Source organism: Gymnoscopelus microlampas, assembly GCF_963454915.1.
Source record: "Gymnoscopelus microlampas genome assembly, chromosome: 24".
Taxonomy (NCBI): Eukaryota; Metazoa; Chordata; class Actinopteri; order Myctophiformes; family Myctophidae; genus Gymnoscopelus; species Gymnoscopelus microlampas.
In genome coordinates this window covers 29,000,866-29,020,527 of record NC_139961.1, presented here as the reverse complement: position 1 = coordinate 29,020,527, position 19,662 = coordinate 29,000,866, and the positions used below count along the sequence as shown (strand labels likewise).

The window sequence follows — 19,662 nt, the reverse complement described above, 5'->3', positions numbered from 1 at the left end:
TACCAAGTTCACTGAGCTATGAATGAATATTCATTTTAAAACAGGAAGATACAGAATATAATGGTATTTTTCTATATTTGGCCCCCAATAGTCAGTTTTAACATAGGTTTTATTTGCAAAAGATAAGTATTAGAAGTATTAGTCTAATGTCACCTGTTGTGTAAATAAATAGGGATATCGTTTTACCACAGCCAACCCCTAAAACGCCAATGCAAATAACATTACAGCAAAGTAAGTAAATACAAAATGTAATACTGAATAGTTGTATTCTTCACCTTGTTTATGTTAGGAATGAGAAGTTGCTCACATTCTTCACAGGAAATACAAGAACATTACATGGAATCTGTGGTGCCAGAAATATTTTACCTGTAAGAAATCAAGATGATTTGTCCACTAAGTTCTTAAATGGGAAAATCTTCATACTGAATTTACTGCTTCCTGAAATGAGCAAGTCGGTGGAAGTATTATCCAAAACTCTCTTGAGAAGTTTCTGGATTCTTTAATGAAGAGCAGCAGCAGTCTTCCTCGAGAAACGGACACATTTTGGCACGTAGGCCTTCCTTAGTGTTTCAAACACAAATCAACAATGCCTCCAACTCTGAAACACGAGCATTAGTCTGAGAGGTAGAATTTTGTTCCATCTAGGATTCTGTCTTGTTTTTGTCTGGGGTGGTCTGTCTTGTCTTTGATATTTCCCAAGAAGAGTTGGGACCTCTGTCCTGGAAACAGAATCAACAAGCCAATTTTAGAAGGATTTTGCAGATCTTTCATACTTTTTTTTAAACACAAATATTTGTACACTTAAGGTATAAGAGTATTGGACCATTATACACAGACAGTGTCAAATTCCTGCCCCTACTGTGTTAGAAAAACTCTAAAATATATTCATCCTATTTCCTCACAAACACCAGAATGCTGCTGTTCAAACCACCCTTCGCTCACCTCATCAAACAAATCCATATCCTAATGGATTCATTGTGAACTTCTAATTGATCAGATCAATATTCACCTGTATAACAATACCGAGAGGTGCCAGGTCCTTCCTCAGCGTATCACAGGCTTTAAGCAGTGGAATTCTGTCTGGGTAGAGTCGGGATTTGGTGCTCCCAGTGGAGCTGGTCTCCTGGGGGGTCAGGGCGAAGGCTCGCACGTGGCTTCGGAAATTGGCGAGCTGCTCCACCACGTTGTTCAGGGTTCCAGAAGAATCCACAGCGCTGCCCTCCTGTGGACAAAGGGAGGGAGACAAGTAGAGCATAGGCAGCTGTGAGACAGGTATTAAGGTGCATTTCTGATGGGAATTAACTTGGTACCAGTATAGTTGCTAAGGCTGCCCTTGCTTTTGCAGATTTTTGTCTTCATTTATATCAGTTCCAAAAATGTGTATGTAGCTCACAGACAAATTATACTACCACTGTGAATTCATTAACCACATACTGTAAGTCCTATTTTATACATCATTGTGCGATGGTGTTGCACCACAAAAATAGCTGATCTACAATCTCACGATATGTCGATGTACTGTAGATCCAGTTATTTTTTAAATGGTAATTAAAAAATATGCATTTAAGATATTTTAAAAATATATTTGTGTGACAAACAGATGACAGCTTCCTGTCATAACTTTTGCATGGCACAATCACAGACTCTGTACAAACACTCGAAGATTGTGGAAGAGTTATCTGGCTTGAGAGATGACCAAAATAGGGGATGTCAGGTTTTAAAGTGGTGTTTAAATTATTTGGGGAATATTATCATGCAATTCCTCTGACCTTTCTGTCCAGCAGATCGATCCCGAGCTGCTCAAAGAGCTCTTGGATGTAAGAGATAATGGCCCCAAACACAGCCGGGCTTCGCACCTGTTCCTCAGGCTGAACACAATAAAATAACATTAGAACAGTAGAACACGCAAAGCTTCACTGCTATACCTCTTATCAAATGAAATATACTTATAATTAGTAGTATACAGTATGTAATGTCATAGATATGCTGTCAAATAGATATTCCTGAGTTTTGATCGTTCAAATTGAGTCATACAATGATAAATAAATGAATGCATAGACTTTCAATTACAACCTAGAACAAGAACTTCTTTACAGTTAATGTGGCAGAAAATCGAGAATTGTGTCTGTCTGCCTTCTCCTGTAAAGTCATGACCATAGAAATAAAAGTATGGAACTGATATTTCGATATTAGTAGCTTCTTGCCTCCATGTCAAACATGGAAGACAAAGTAATGAATCTATGGCGGCCCCTGTGGTGCATTTGTTCCATGAGAACAAAGATAGATACTGGTAGATTGACATTAATTGATCCCATGGGGAAATTCTGTTGTCATGGCAGTATACAGTTACGAAACACAGGACAGATGCCAAAAAAAGACAGTTAAAAAACAAGAATAATCAAATAAGCATAGGGATTAGGATTAAAGTACCAAAAACCAACAGAGATTTGCTTGGCCTACTTGGACTGCCCGGGATTACAGAGTATAAATATAAAAGCAGTCAAAGTAAACTAACAGTATCAACAGCATTAACTGTATGATTAACAGGCATAAATATAAACCAAATATGTTTGTGTTGGTTATTGTATCCATAGCAATAAGAGTCATTTGGGCCCCCCCACAAAGTAGGTGGCTGTGAACACATTGAGTGCCTAGATCGAGTTAACTCGATTTTAGCTTTTCATCACTTGCCTGCCAAGATCGAGTTAAAACATTTTACTTTAAAAAAAAGAAATTGACCCAAAGACCAAGGAGATATGAATTTTCGAAGATCTTTACTCTCATCCACTTCCTTGTTAACTTAAAACTTTAAAATTTTGTATCTCGGCTCCTGAGTACTTTTTTTTTTTTCATTGAAAAATCTCTGGCATGAATAACAATAGGCAGTGAAAATAATTCAGGCGGTCAATGTGTTAAGTAAGCCGCTTATGACCCATCTATGCTTTTACATCTATGGTCACAACTTCACAGTTAACAGGAGGACATCTGATCTAAACTCCCTTGACTGACTGTAGCAGCTTTAGGTCTTTTATAACAGGTTCAACTAGATGGAATGCGTGCACAAACTCCAGTCACAAAAACAATATCAAAAACTTGCTGGGTACACAGCTTTAAAAGTATATCATGTAAGGAACGTAAGCCAGCACCAGGCTATCATTCCGGACGCGTTTCGGCTACAAAGCGTGATCATGATGATTACGCTGAGGAAAGCTTTGTAGACAAAACACCGTTTTTCATCCGTCGTTTCTTTTTCAGGTTGCCTGCTTTAAAACTAATAAATGAGAAGTGCTGAATGCACAGAACGTGAGTGCTGGCTATCATTCCTTACTTTTATAACAGGTTACCTTTGTAATGGGTTTAAGTTGGCAGTTGCCATGGTAAACCAGGTTCAGAACGGCATTAATGGCTGTCGGTGTATCGAAGTCATCTGCCAATGCTGCTAGAACGCTTGTTTTCGTTTCAGCCAACCTAGAGAAACAAAATGCAGCAGAATGCCTCTATTTTATATCTCAGCTGATGCCAATAAAAGCATTTGGTGTTCCTATCTTATAGGCCAAACTTTTCATAAAAAGCTAAAATTGCATTGCAACTCATTGGAAGCCTGTAGATAGGCTATTTTGATTATTCGTCGTACGAGAAAGTACTGTATATAGAGTTTAAGTGGTTAACACTACTCATGAGTAGTGTTGTCGACAGGCTGAAATACTTGCCTCATGTTGGATTACCTCCCCTCATGTAAATCATGTTCATGTTTCATTATGGAGAGTCAACTGAGGTGTTTTTTAACCATGTGAAATATATGTTGTTGTTTTACCGTTCCATGCTGCATAAACTGGTCTAACAGCACCTTAAGACCACTGTACCTGCTGTTACTTTTTTAACCCAGCCTCATGGCAGCACATTGTGCACACAACTGCATATGATGCTAATGTTTCTAAAAGATCATGCACACACCTGCAGAAGATGTTATATTACCTGCTATCACATACGCTATCAGTATCTTTCATTATTTTATTTAACCTATTTCTGTCTCTTTGCCTTCGCTCTCACTCTACCTCTGCTCTGTCCTCTCTCTTCTCACGAATACTACAAAATTATGGATTGTGCACGGATTCTTTTACACAGAACCTACCTCTCCCATAGAAGTCCCTCTTGTATTGGCAAGCACTGTAGCTCAGCCCTCATGTAGGCCTGGGAACTGTGGATGAAGTTGACCACAGTCTCCAAGGAGCATTGTGCCTCATTCATACTGGCATCACTGTAATCTATGGCTGTGGAAACACCGGAGGAGATCACAAAGGGTTTTCACTGTACTATCATGGCATATGTCTACCCTTTTTCTGTTAACATATTTGTGGTTGTGGCATCACTCTACTGCCTTAATTTGGATTCTTATTTGACCACATGAACCCTAGCATCCCTATGCTAGGCCAAACATTCAGCAAAAATAGCCGATCTACAAGCTTGATTTGGTGAAGAGAGGAAAAAAGTAGGGACCCCTGGGGGACTCGGGTCAACAAAGTATAGAGACGTTAAGTGGTTAAATAAAACGGCATACAGGCATTCAGTACAAAGACAGCTTCAACAACTTTTCTTTTCTGCATTCTGTGCCCAATGCCATAGTTACCATAGTTATGGGGCATACAGTGTGCTGCTCTTTCACGTTTATTCATGTGAACGCATAAGGCATCTGGCCACTGCTGTATTATGACTACTACTATCTACTGCCACTCAAAATAACATGAAACTCAATTACATTTATATAATCAGCTTAATGAAAACAAATATGACATCTATGTGTACCTGATCTGTATTTTGTCATCAGGCAAAACATCCGGAACTCATTGGCAGAATAGGACTCAAGGAAATCCTGACATTTGGAGAAAGTGAACAAGAAATGGAGAGATCAAATCAAAATGTGTGCTAATCAATCACTTCAGCATTAAATGCACTTCATGTTCACTGCAAAAATGTGATTCAATTAAGGCAAAATGAATACATAATATAACCTTTTTACCTTTATACTGATATAGTTCTTTAAGGATTTCGACATTTTCTCAACACTGCCTTTTAGATGCAGGTGTCCTGCAAAACAAACAACAAAAAAAGATGATTCACTGAATTATTTCCTCTTGATCACAGACATAAAACCGTTGAATTGCTGATTTATCTGTAAAAATATGGAGATCTGAGATCATAATCAATGTTAGCCTGGGAAAGTTTTGGTAAATATTATCAAAAAATACCATTTAATGCAAATACAAATGCAAATAGGTTGACAGGGTTGGGTTATCTGCTGAACTGCCAATAGTCTAATTCTTGTTTTGTTGCTACTCTTCTTACCTGAGTGCAGGAAGTAATTCCCCCACTGCCCACACTGATGGTAGGCCTCGCTCTGGGCGATCTCATTCTCATGGTGGGGGAAGGCCAGGTCGATGCCTCCTGAATGGATGTCCAGCTGGCTCCCAAACACAGAGCTATAGCAAGAACACCACACAGGAAAGATCAGAACGGAACAGATAGGAACAGAGCAACACAAAACAGAACAGAACAGAACTAGTAAAGCCAGTTATACATAGTTGCATGCCGGTGTCGTGCTCAGTAAATAGCATATCTAAAAGCTCACAATGGCGTGAGCTTGTATATCTGCTATTTACGGCATGCAGCACCAGCGTGGAACTAAGTATAAATCAGGCTTTAAACTAGGGCTGCAACTATCCATTATTTTCTTAGCTATTATTCTATAGAAAGCTATAGATATATCGTTTTCAATTAATCGAAAAATGGAGAAGCACATTTTTGGGGGGATCTTTTAATTAATGTATTATTATATAACAACAAATCACAGTGATTGATCAAGCACTTAATCCCTACTTTGTACTTTGTCGTACAACAGTGTCACGCGCAAGTACCGAAAATAGCTCATTTACAAGTTCACAGCTCATCGCGAGGCGACGCTTGTGAGCTTGTAGATCAGCCATTTTCTGATCTTTTTTTCCTGAAAGATGTTGCCTATAATGTCATGCCAGGTTGATAGTGGTGAACTGTCACAGCACTACTGGACTTCACAGTCCATTAATGCTACAGTATTTAAAAAAGGAAAACACAAAAGGGAAAAAAACGAAAAGAAACACATTTTCCCCCTAAATCGATCAGTTTCATTAACTGTTGCACACCAAAATTACAATATATGAAGTGGTCAAACCTTGCGATGGTGGAGCATTCAATGTGCCAGCCGGGTCGTCCTTTGCCCCAGGGAGACTCCCAGTAGGGTTCCTGTGGCTTAGAGCTCTTCCACAGAGCAAAGTCCCGCACGTCACGTTTATCCCCTGGATGAGAGATTTCGGAATTTGTCATTTGAACAGTTGGCCTCATGTCAGCCAAAGTGAGGCTAACCAATAAAATACGGAGTGTTAATTTCACTCTGAGAATGTAGGCCTACAAATGAGTTTCTCAGAGTTACAAATGTATTAATGAACACGGAGGATGTTACTGTGTAATAATACCATGAATAAGGGTTGAGCCTACAGAAGATTCTGTCCACATTTATCACTAACCACAAAACAAATCAGAATTCAGAATCCAATTCAGAAACACCTACCTGGCTCACCCTGCGGTTCAACAGCATTCACTAATTTACCATAACGATCTCCAATGGACTGGATGTCAAAATACACATCCCCTGTGAAAAAAACAAATAGACAAATGAATCAGTGTGATTTTCCATTTCATAGTTGAGATTGTAACTGCATCCAAAAAGAGTGATTATGATGATATCCAAAAATGTACCATTTTTTACAGCATAGGCATGTCCATTGTTGATGATGCGCTCAATAAACGCCACAATCTGAGGCACGTTCTCAGTGACTCTGAGGTACACTGCAGGAGGAAGCACCTGAAAAACATCAAGGAATCATTAAATTACCTGTAAGTACACACACACATTTTTAAATATTCCAGACTGCATACATTAATAGTCTGCATTTATTTAAATTCTAGGTTTTGTAAACTGTTGAACAAACTAGACAACTCATAAGCCATGAACCCTATAGTCCCTGTTCTGCGGGTCATATAAGGTGAATATTCATTGATAATAGGCCAAAACAATTGCCAAAAATAGCCGATCTATAAGCTCACATGTTGTGAGCAGGTAGATCAGCTATTTTTGGCAAAGAGATTTGTTGTGGAGGGAAAAGGGGGGGGACCAAGTATAGACCCCTGGGGGACCCCGGTCAACGAAGTATATACAGTAGGGTTTAAGGGGTTAACTCACCTGTAAATTAGTTCTGAGTCAATGCACCTAAACAGATACTGCAATTAAGTATTAATTACCGACTTACCTTTAATGACAACATATCCTTTTTGAATTCCTCCTCATACATCCGTGCTAGGGTTGTTGGTGATATATCTTTCTGTAGTTAAATAAGGAAAAGGACCTTAGAATTATCATGCAGATAATGGTCACTGAATCCAAAATACATAAAGCTGTGGAACATACAGCTTTATGTATGATCATACAACCATGATTAATACACTCATTGTTAGGATCTTACCTCAGAACTTCTGTTAATGATTTTATCATCTATATCCGTGATAACCATGGCATGGATCACAGTGATTCCAAACAACCTGGACAGTATCCTCTGCAGGATGTCAAACCTGACATAGGAGCTACGACAAGACAAACAGATGAGCTGATGTCATTTCTACAGGGGAAACATATTGTTATTGCTAAATATAATGATGAGGGGTTACCATGCATGACCAAGATGTGCGTGATCGTAAACAGTGGGTCCACAGCTGTACCTGAAAACAAACGGCACATTCGATCAACTGACTAACCAACCATACAATTATAAAGGCGAAACTAGTATGAATGCAGTGCAATGGGAAACCATATTAATGCAACGTGTAAGCATTATGAATGTAATGCAACGTGTATGTGTGTGTGTGACACTACTAGAGTAATTCACTGTAATATATACAGTGAATGTGTGTAGTGCAATTAGTCTGTTGTGTGTGTGTGCGTGTGCGTGTGTGTGTGTAAAACATTACTATTATAAAAGGTAAACAAACCAATACAATGTGTGTAACCTTATGTCATGTGAAATGTGTGTAACCTTTTCATTATGAAAGTAAAGTGTGTGTAATGTTACTATTATGATAGCCTTGGACCAAGACTGTCATATATTTCTTCTATCAATTCTTAAAAGAAATCTATGACAGTCTTGATCCGAAGGTACTCAATTATAATAATAATAATACATTTTATTTATAAAGCACTTTTCAAAACAAAGTTACAAAGTGCTTTCCAATGGCAGAATAAAATACAGTGCAAGGTAAAAGGTAAAACAACAACAACGGTTCATGAAAATAAAAGGTAAACAAGTAAAAACTAAATATTCAGCTATACATGAATGTACAGTGTGCTTAAACGATACTGTTAGTAAAGTACAATGTGTGTAACCTTATCTTTATGAATGTACAGTATGTGTAATTGTCCTACCAGGTCGCCACTCGTTCCCTTGCCAGTATGAGCGGTTCTTTCTGCTTGGTGAGGCTGTTGTAGGTCTTCAGACCCGTGTTGAATCCAGTGGAGGGTGGGCTCCATTGTTTACCTGCAGCACCTATGCATAGGCCTGTCACAATTATTACATAATCGCCTAATCGCAATTATTTGAGATAAACACAATCATTGTTTGCATAATTGCCATAATCATTTCCATGTTGAAAAATGTTCACCCATTTTCAAATATTAAAGAAACTTCATTGTTGTGTTCAATGGCAAACACACTATTAAATCATTAATTGCAATAATTTGAGTGACAATTAATCATCAACTTCAATTTGTAATCGTGACTGACTGCCCTACCTGACCTGCAGATGACTGTGAGAGTGACAACCCTACCTGTGCATCCTGACCTGCAGATGACTGAGTGACACAACCCTACCTGTGCATCCTGACCTGCAGATGACTGAGTGACACAACCCTACCTGTGCATCCTGACCTGTAGATGACTGTGGGAGTGACAACCCTACCTGTGCATCCTGACCTGTACTGTAGATGACTGTGAGAGTGACAACCCTACCTGTGCATCCTGATCTGTAGATGACTGAGTGACAACCCTACCTGTGCATCCTGATCTGTAGATGACTCTGAGTGACAACTGGCAGTAGGCTGTCTTCTGCAACGTGCATAATGACGACCTGCTTCTACTGGGCCACATTGTTTTGTGGCGTTAGCTGTTTATTTTATATTAACGCGACAATTCTACTTTTTGACAAAGACATTAAAAGGGCTTCACTACTGCAAGATACTGTGCTTTGTACCCAAGCCCCCAGAGCCGCTGAGAAATCTTGAAGCTGCCACCCCAGTGGCCAAAGCTGGAACTGCAGGCGGGGAGAAATACATGCGCGAGCAAAACATACTGATATATATTTATATATAGAGATATAAATATGTAAACATATTATACATAAATACATATGCATTTACATATACATAGGCATCTCCAGTGAATTTCATAAATATCTCGCGTTCAATCCTTGACACACGGGCTGCCGTAGAACGCAAAAATGACACTAGTGCGCATGCTCATAACTTTACGCCAACCCAAAACCGTCTCAATAATTCTACTTCCGGCAGGCTTCCGGGTGCTTCAAAACGCCAGTGAGCACATTCATTGAAATGATAGCTGGGGGCGGGGCAATCCTCCCTCTAGTTATATTATACCTCTATGTTTGTACCAGTAACAACCTTCTATTGACTCGTTACTTCCTGAAGATCAATCACGTGTGTTTTGAAAGGTGGTGCCAGATTTTGTGATAGAAATAAGCAACTAGCTCTAGGAAAACAAGCCCAAAAGAAGGTCGCGATGCGACGAGTTGTGAGCTTGTAGATTGGCTATTTTCAATAAATCTTGAAATAAAATGTGGAATATTTGGAAGATTTTTGAAACATTCTAACACAAATCTGTTACGGGGGCTCCCTGGTACAAAACATTTTCAGATGGGAGTTAGGGACAGATACATATTCATTTGGGGGTCCCGGGTCCATGACATGAACATATCTGAGAACCACTGGTTAGAATAATTTAACAATCGTGAAACAAGCCCAAATAAGCAACTACACTTTCGAAACAAGACCCAAAAACGCAACCCGCAGCTACCTATATTTACAAACGACTTCACAGAAAAATAAGCCAAAATCGCTTATAATAAGTGGACATGGCAACGCTGGCTGGAGATCAACCACGTGGGTTCTGAGCTTCTTGTGGTGCGTCTTTCGTCCTTCAAAATAAAAGCATAGGTAAACTATCCGTTTATTCTCTCGTCTGCTGACCAAAATTGAGACAATAGCTGATAATCTTGTAGATCGGCTATTTTCAAAAGGCCAAAATGTTTATGGGGTTGTGGTTAATGTATATTTTGTAATAATAATCAAAATCTACAAAGTAACTAGTAACTTAAGTTTTCAAATAATTGTAGTGGAGTAAAAAAGTGCAATATTTGCCTCTGAAATGTAGTGGAGTAGATGTAAAAGTACTGAAAATTAGAAATACTAAGATTATGTCAGCATGCACAAAGTCTTGTAGCATACTTTCAGAATTAAAAGCAAAAGGCTGATTGATGAAATAAATCAACGATTTTGTAACAAATGTAGGCTTTTAATTACAAGTGTGGAATAAATGACACCTTTGGATAAACCTGTGCAGAATATGCATGAATAACATGTCTTCTTCTATATACAAAATGTGATACAGAGAGCCACACAGAGGGAGATGTTTCATACAGCCATGCTTCTATAGTCAATAGTTTAGATGTGTTTCAAGTCAACTCTTATTCAATGTTTGATTATAGCATCCAGTCTGTTCCATGCTGACAGGAGACTTTCATTTAAAACAGAAAAACAGAACGGCAGACTTTCACAGGCCAAAACCTAAACAAATGATTAATTATTATTCAATGCATGAGTTTCATGATACATTTTTGTTGTTTTGTCATTATTACGTACAGATATTGTACTGTAAAACAGAATTTGAGACTCTTAGAAAATGTAATTTAGAACTCAAGCACCTGGATCTCTGTGTTCTCAAATCATACACAGAAAATGTTTAGGCATGTGTATAATGTGGCTAACAAGTCAAGAATGCGGTAAAACATAAAAGAAAGCACAAAATACCCTTCATAGTCCTGTCAGGCATACCATTAAAGTGCATACAAGTGTCATAAAAACAAAACACAATAAAAAAAAACAAAGCATTCATTATCAGTCACGCAGCTAATAGGTCTAAATGACATTCTGTGTTCTTGTGGACAGGTGACATCACAGAGACATAATCCCAGTAGAGGAGACAAAGTCAAACCATTCCTGACATTCAAGAGTGCTTGAGCACCAATGTCCTCTCTCTATGTTCTAAGTAAGTGGTTCTCAACCTTTATAGGCCGGGCCCCCCAAAATAATCATTTTTGATCTGGGGACCCCACCCTGATATGCATTAAATTTAGTTTGACTCGTCCCACAGATAAATATTGTGAAAATAGCAGATCTACACGCTCGCACCTCGCAATTGTGATGTTGAACGGCTATTTTCAAAATGTTTGCCCCTTTCTATATTATTTGACAATTTGGCCAATGTTTCACCAATTTCTATTGTATAGTTTGTGGATTACTCTTGATGCAGTAATGCTCTTTTTTCTTTTCTTTCCTTTTGAGGTATTAAAAAGGTCTTAAAAGTCCTTAAATTGTCACTTCACTGTCATCTGGGGACCCCCCCAAAACATCATGGGGGGACCCCACTGGGGGTCACCGACCCACAGGTTGAGAACCACTGGTCTAACTCTCTGTGGCGGTCGTTCGTTTTGTCTCACGGGACGGTCAGCTGTCCCTCCAGCTCTGCTCTACGATGGCCGAAACTCTTTTCTCGTACTCTCGTTTATTCTCCTGGTACAGCTGTGCTGCCTGGCTGTTCGCCGGGCTGTTGGGATTCGGTTCGTCCAGCAGAGACTGTGAAGAGGAGGAGGAGCGAGGTTTAATAGCGGGTTGACGCCATGACGCAGGATTCAAAGACTTTAATTGTCACATTATGCTCATACGTGTATGAGCAGTGAAATGTTGGTGTGCAAGCCTCCACCACAATGTGCTGCAAGTTATGTCTAAATGCACTGTAATACAAGTAGGTAATGATAATGAAAGATACACAAAAACAAGTAAGTTACCACTGTAATAAGTAATACTAATACAGTAGTAAGTAATAAAGTGTAAAGTGTGGTGGATGACCATCAAGGTATAGTACCGTAAATTTCGGACTATAAGCCGCGACTTTTTTCCCATTTTTCGACCCTGCGGCTTATATAACGGTGCGGCTTATCTATGGATTTGTATAGCTAACGGACACTAGGGGACCTCCTAAATCTAGGGATTTTACACCCGCGGCTTATAGTCCAGTGCGGCTTATATATGTACAAATCATTCAATTTAGCTGCTGCGGCTTATATTCAGGTGCGGCTTATAGTGCGAAAATTACGGTATATGCAATTTAGAGTTGTCAATTCCCTGGGACCTAGGACATATCTTCTGCCCCAGTGAAGTAGCAATTCAAAACTGTATATTCTCTTCAGAAAATACAATTTTAAGTTGCACCGTCCCTGGTAATTGAGGTGCAGGATAAATGTATATGTTTCAGCCAAAAACTAAAACATACAGAATAGAGAATAGACAGAAATAAAGATGAATAAATTAGTGACCGAAAGATATACAGAATATACATTCATGCAGCAAGGATGAATAAGTTGGCAACAGAGTATAGCCTTTGCATAGTTCAAATAGCAGTCAGTATTATGTAACGAACTATACACATTCCTAACAGGTACGATCTAACAATACACACTTTTTGCAAGCAGGTTTTGCAAGATAATGTCCCGAAGGAACTGTATGTGCTCTGTTGGTGAGCGGGTATTTACAGGTTAACCACTTGAAACAGCAGATCACCAAGCTCACACAACGCGTCGCATTGTGAGCTTGTCGATCGGCTATTTGCAGCGAAAGCTTTCCCCACAATAACAGAAAACAAACAAATATACTAGTATTGAGCCTTGAGGGACTCCGGTTACCCATATGGGGGTTAAGACAGTTGCCCTGGCAGTTGGGTCATTGTTAAGAGATCTGATAGCCTGAGGGAAAAAGTTCTTTCTGTGTCCCATGTTTAAAACCTGAAAGAAATTTGAGACCGATGTTGAGCTACTCAAATGCACAGAATAAAACAAATAATAAAAGCAGCACCAGTACAGTACCTATCTTCACAATACATGCTTCTACAATGCATGACCTAGTTTTGACGAGCATGCAGACTAATGCAAAGATTAAAAATGTAATTTAGATAGCACGTTATTTAGACCGATGCTACCTTTAAATGTACCGATTAGTTATTTTGATAGTCTATCGCTTAGACTGATGCTAGGTTCTTGGTTCTGTGATCCTAGTTTACTGCGGCACTACACTGTGCCATTTGATGTATGTGTTTACCTTGCTTATTTTGCTCTGGATAAGTAAATTTCTTCTTTTACCTTAGATCTATAGGGTCCTTTCAAGTGCAAATAGGAATTGTGTTTAAAGCTACAATCCAGGACTTATTTGAATGAATACAATATTTTATCCAATCTGTATGGTAGAGTATGTAAAACAATAATAAAACTAGTACATCTGCAGGGGTTGGAGCCAGGGAGGATGTCTCCCTAGTCCCTACTATTCCACTGAGACATTTCGACCCTGGTTGACAATGTCAACAATGTTATTTGAGGCAGATGGTGCAACGGATTGGACACTTGATGTGCTGCCATCTTTATTGTAGTGTTGACACTATTGTAATTACCTCTGTCCCTAAGGATAGATAGACAACGGTCATAGAAGTTAAGATATGTAGCTTTTCATCACCAATATTTCTATTCTGAGCCTGAATGACATGTACAACTTGCCTGACTGTCAAATACCTGCCATAATTTTATTTGCATGTTAAATCTGATTTATATTTGGTTGTACAACCATTTAGCTCGCCGAAAATATTGGTGAGGTAAATGGTAATACGACTAAGTATAAAGTAGGCAGTGGTAGAATTTTTCAAATGGCCTAAATGCATTTAGGACTGAAGTGGTTAATGTATGTTTTGTAATAATAATCAAAATCTACAAAATAACTAGTAACTAAAGTTTTCAAATAATTGGAGTAAAAGTATAATATTTGCCTCTGAGATGCAGTGGAGTAGAAGTAAAAGTACTGAAAACTGGAAATACTCCAGCAAAGTAAAAACACCTCAACATTGTACTAATTGTACAACAGTACTTGAATTACTTTACACCACTGAAAGTAGGGCTTTCAGTTCTATTGCTCTTGCACTCGTCTTCACTACTACGCATACATAGACAGTAAATTGATCCTGGACTCTGTGTGAGACCCGACGCTCTCAGTGTAAATTCTGCATTACTGTGCAGCAGGGGCAGGTAATAGATAGGCCTATATTCTGCCTGGTGGAGATAGTGTACATAGTGGTCAAGAAGAACCCCTCGTCTCTGGGATCACATGCACCCATGCTGGCCTCGGATCAAATTCCACTCACTCATGCACTCTCTCTGTGAGCGTTACTACTACCTGGAAAACTGACCACCATCGCTTAACCACTTAAACCCGACACTTGATTGACCGGAGTCCCCCAGGGCTCTATACTCTATTCAGGGCTCTAGACACAATGTGTCGCAACGCGATGCATTTTCCGAGAAGGGTTTCCCCACAATATGGATGCTGGGGTTTAAGTGGTTAAAAGGACCATCCATATTCAGAAAGAGTGTTATGCAAAGAGAAAATGTGTTTAAATCGCTTCTCTCTTTGTGCCATTAAACAGACAATCGAGACTTAATCACTTGTGCCCCAGCATCCCTATTCCGGTGGGAATACTAGCTGTACATAGCCGATCTACAAGCGATGCACGATGCATCGCGCAGAGACACGCTGGGCTTGTAGATCGGCTATTTTCAGCGGAGAGATTTGGCGTGGAGGGGGAAAAAAGAGCGCACCAAGTACAGTTGCAACTCAAGTCAGTTTTACCAAGAATGGAGGGTTTAATCTAAGTGGTTAAATACTTTGCGTCCCTATTTTTGGAACGTTATCATAGTTGAAAGTTTTCAAAGATTTAGTAAATTGTTTAAAAATGTAAAATATTGAGGGGGGTGGATTGCGACGCGTTGTGAGCTTGTAGGTCAGCTATTTTCTCTATTCGCTGTACGACGGAGTATACAGGGCTTCAGTGGTTAAATACGTAGATGCACTTTTAATATCTGGCCTCGGTACGATGAGTAATGAATCCCTCTTTGCCTGATTCAGTGAAAACGTACCTGGATAGAGGTAAGAATAGATGACACATCATAGGTAGGACTCCAGCGATTCTGCAAAATATCTAAGCATATGCTTCCATCTGCATATACTGTGGAGACATAGTTCATAGTGTTAAGTAAGAGACTGCAATGAGAGAAAATTGTAAACATTATGGTGGAACGCAACAAAGGGGAAGGTACATACCATTTGGATGAAACATCTTTGAGACAAATCGTACAGTGGGGGGCTTATTGGGATACTCCTCCGTGAACTCCACTGTTAGTTTAAATGTACCTATGGAGAATAAAAGAAAATAAATAAATCAGGAAACCACAGACAATAATGAAGAACTAATGTCTCAACTCAGTTCATTTGATGGCCAAAACGGCCCACATGAACATGCAGAGAGGGGGCTTGAACAGATACAAAGGCTGTGTTGATTCATGACAGCATTTCTTTTCCTTTTTGAGTCTTTTCCTTTTAGCATATTGCACTGTGTTACCATGTTACCATTTGTTATATTTTATTCTAAATTATTTTAACTCAGGTCTCAAATTGCACTTTTAATATAGCACTGGTAGGTGTTAAAATTGTCCTTGTGTGTTCTTATTTGTACATGTACCGGGGTCCTGAGAAAAGTAATTTTGTTCTATGCATGGGTATCTTTATGGTGACAAATAAACGGAAGCTTGGACCTTCCCTTCAGCTGAAGTAGGAAGGCTACCAGAGAATTTTAATTATGTTGTTGTCATGGAAACAAGCCTTGTCTCATGCCTGGACAGAGCACAAGTCTCAGAAAGCCGGAATGTTTAAAAAATCACACCCTGTGTGAAGGAAGCGGTGCCTTTGGGGCGGGGCGTAACTCATTTCAGTTCGTCCCTATTGGTGGTCTGAGTCGACTTACCAAATTTGTACTTGGTAGCATGCTGCAAACTGGAATGATGGCTGTTTAAAGCCCAGCCAATGGGCAGACAGAGGGGGCGGGGCTTAAGTAATTACAGTTCGTCCCTATTGCTGGTTTTAGTCCATGTACAAAATTTGTACTCCGTAGCATGCTGCGAACTTGAGTTATGGCTGTTTGAAGGCCAGCCAATGGGAAGACAGAGGGGGCGGGGCTTCAGCAATTCATGCTGGTCCCTATTGGTGGTCTAAGTCCACATACCAAATGTGGACTTGGTGGCATGCTGCAAACTGGAGTTATAGCTGTTTAAAATCCCGTGCTCATCCCGTGCTCATACGGGCGCTGGGGGTCCCTGGACCCCTCTTTGATAACGTCAGCAAGTCATGCGCCTCGCTATTGGTGGTGTAAGTCCACATACCAAATTTGGACTTGGTGGCAGGCTTCAAACTGGAGTTATAGCTGTTTAAAATCCCGTGCCCTAAACGGGCGGACGGACATAGCATACGCGGGGGGTCCCTGGACCCCGCTTTGATAACTTCAGCAATTCATGCTCGTCCCTATTGGTGGTGTAAGTCCACATACCAAATTTGGACTTGGTGGCATGCTGCAAACTGGAGTTATAGCTGTTTAAAATCCCGTGCCCTAAACGGGCGGACTGACATAGCATACGCGGGGGGTCCCTGGACCCCTCTTTGCTAACTTCAGCAAGTCATGCTCGTCCCTAATGGTGGTCTAAGTCCACATACCATATTTGGACTTGGTGGCATGCTGCAATCTGGAGTTATAGCTGTGTAAAATCCCGTGCTCATCATCCCGTGCTGATACGGACGGACGGACGGACATACGGACAAAGTCAAGCTTAGAGCGGTTGGCACCGCTAAAAAGGCATGTGCTCTGCATGCCTTGGCTTTTACCATAACAAACCAATTTCCTGAATCTCTTCGGTACCAAACCAAATGTCATTACCATGAATGGATGCACAACAGCCTGCCATATTCAATGTGCCACCCACTCATGAATATTGTGATTGAGTTGCAAAGCAAGGCACCACGTCTATGCATTGGAGTTGAGGTGCCCTCTCATTAACAGTTTGTTTGCAAAAAAAAGCACAGAGATAGTTTCATGCTAAAAGGATAAACCCAAGAAAGCACTATGGCTTGTTTCCATTGGGGTCCTGTGGATTCAACTCATCAAGACATTTAAGGACAAAGAATAATATACAAAATATGCACATGCAAATAAACCAACTACGAACTAGGGCCTATTTCAGGTGTCATAATAAAAAGAAAGGTCAACTCACCATCTTCAAACGGTGTTCCTTCTGGCCTGGAATGCAAATAAATGTTAATCACCCAACTATATTAAACTATATTTACATTTTGCTTACAATTTCACGTGCCAGCTAGGCCAATACAAATGTTCGTTTTGAGTTATGGATTATTTAGAGATATTGGTATATTTTTAAGCACAATATTTTTCATTTTTTTCCCTTTTCACAAATCTTTATTTATAACTATCCTTTTTTAAGCACAACATTGTGTCGGGGCTTACCCAAATATGACAGCATTCCAAACCATGATATTGTTTTCAGATGGGGCCCCGCTCACTCCAGCTGGTGGGTCCTCTTGCAACCTACAGTGGTCATTAATACGTTACATTAAGTTACTAGCCGTTACTTGGAAGTAAAGTAACGCCAAAAATAATGTTGTGCCAGAAGCCCCCCAGTAGAAAACAACTACACTGTTGCCTTGTTCCGCAACATTAGGGCTTACTGTACCTTTTGAAGTCTCTCATAAGCCGCCTTCTCGCCGGGGTGGACATCGTTATGGAGGATTTATTATTTTACAAATGATCTGGTGTTTAAAGATAACTGTGTTTTGACGATCGGGGTCAATATGTTGTTGTAGAGTTTTACCCCACAACAAGATTCTCTTCCTCTGACCCAACAGGAATTAAGGGCCATACTATTCTCTAAAGCAGGGGGTATCGTAGCCCTGCTCCAGGGCGTTAGTAAGTTCTCTCTAACGCTCTGCCAGGCGCGCTGCTCTGGTCATAGACCGAAAATCCCACTGCTGTGCAAGGTCTACGTCTTTAGTAAAAAATAAACAAAACCGTTTCGCTACTCACCGAAACAAAGGCAGTTTTGGGTTGTTGAAAGTCTATTCTCCAGGGTGGAAAGCCTCTCGGGACCCCACCTTTTCTGTATAATACACTTTTTGGGCAGAAAATAAAATATGTCCACCAGATGGAAATGATTTTATGTATTCCACTGCGCCCTCTACAAATCTGGTCAATGGTAATTTATATTGACCAGATCTGTAGAGGGCGCAGTGGAATAAATACAATAATTTCCATCTGGCGGACATGTTTTATTTTCTGCCCAAAAAGTGTATTATACAGAGAAGGTGGGGTCCTGAGAGGTTTCCCACCCTGGAGAATAGACTTTCAACAACACAAAACATTCTTGTTTTGATAAGTAGCAATACAGTTTGTTTATTTTTTTTTTACTAAAGACGGAGACCTTGCACGGCAGTGGAATTTTCGGTCTATGAGCAGAGCGGCGCACCTGGCAGGGCGTTAGAGAGAAATCACTAACGTAACGCTCTGACCAGGGCTAGGGGTATTGTCATTGAAGAACTCCATGATGTTTGTCAAGGTGGTGTGGGAGGGGGTGTGCTTTGTTAGCTTAATGATTTACCGCTGTGAAGAGGCGGAACATTCGAGACAGTGATCTGTTTGTCTTTTTACACCTCGAAGTTACTTATTGACATTTACGTTACAATAGCCTCCACCCCTGCGTAATGGAAGAGTCCCGGGGGGCGGAGCGCTGCTCACACGTGACGGGGATGTGTCCTTACTGGGAGCGCAGGTGACGCGCCGGTGCGCGGACACGTGAGCTACAGAGAGAGGATGGTTTTGAACAGTGATGGAAGAAGTACTCAGATTGATATTTTACTTGAAAGTAAAAGTACCAATGCAACAATATAAAAATACTCTGTAACAAGTAAAAGGACCGTGTTCAGAATGTTACTTCAGTAAAAGTACAAAAGTATTGGCATCAAAATATACTTAAAAGTACCAAAAGTAAAATTTCTAAAATGTTTGAAAATAGCAGATCTACAAGATGCCTTGTGAGCTTGTAAATGTATAAAATAGTGGTTAATGTATGTTTTATAATATAATAATTTCTATCTGCAAAGTAAATAAAGATTTCAAATAATTATAGTGGAGTAAAAGTACAATATTTGCCTCTGAGAGTGGAGTAATTAAAAGTATTGAAAATTGGAAATACTCCAATTTCTTGTTTATGCCCCAAAATAGTAGAAATAGTAGCAATTGTAGAAATATTAGACCTTAATTGTCAAATGTTTAAACATGTTCTAATCATGTATGCTTT

General features: G+C 39.8%; 3 protein-coding genes across 3 annotated transcripts in view; all 3 read right to left on the bottom strand.

Moving 5' to 3' along the window:
• Positions 1-19,662, bottom strand: part of LOC311040720 (ankyrin repeat domain-containing protein 10-like) — a 454,992-nt gene that overhangs the window by 408,399 nt on the left and 26,931 nt on the right. The window lies entirely within an intron of this gene.
• Positions 37-9,325, bottom strand: LOC311040692 (cysteine--tRNA ligase, mitochondrial-like). Its single transcript, XM_084051024.1, has 16 exons — positions 9,131-9,325; positions 8,507-8,627; positions 7,756-7,806; positions 7,554-7,671; positions 7,341-7,412; positions 6,790-6,895; positions 6,602-6,682; positions 6,206-6,329; positions 5,344-5,477; positions 5,018-5,085; positions 4,804-4,870; positions 4,133-4,271; positions 3,345-3,468; positions 1,770-1,868; positions 1,010-1,222; positions 37-719 (listed from the first exon to the last, which is right to left on the bottom strand). Exons 1-16 carry the CDS (start codon positions 9,225-9,227, stop codon positions 642-644), a joined length of 1,692 nt encoding a protein of 563 aa, XP_083907150.1. The 5' UTR covers positions 9,228-9,325; the 3' UTR covers positions 37-641.
• LOC311040469 (ubiquitin-conjugating enzyme E2 A-like) lies at positions 10,647-18,207 on the bottom strand. Its single transcript, XM_084050776.1, has 6 exons — positions 18,043-18,207; positions 17,817-17,897; positions 17,566-17,591; positions 15,569-15,658; positions 15,385-15,473; positions 10,647-12,007 (listed from the first exon to the last, which is right to left on the bottom strand). Exons 1-6 carry the CDS (start codon positions 18,084-18,086, stop codon positions 11,879-11,881), a joined length of 459 nt encoding a protein of 152 aa, XP_083906902.1. The 5' UTR covers positions 18,087-18,207; the 3' UTR covers positions 10,647-11,878.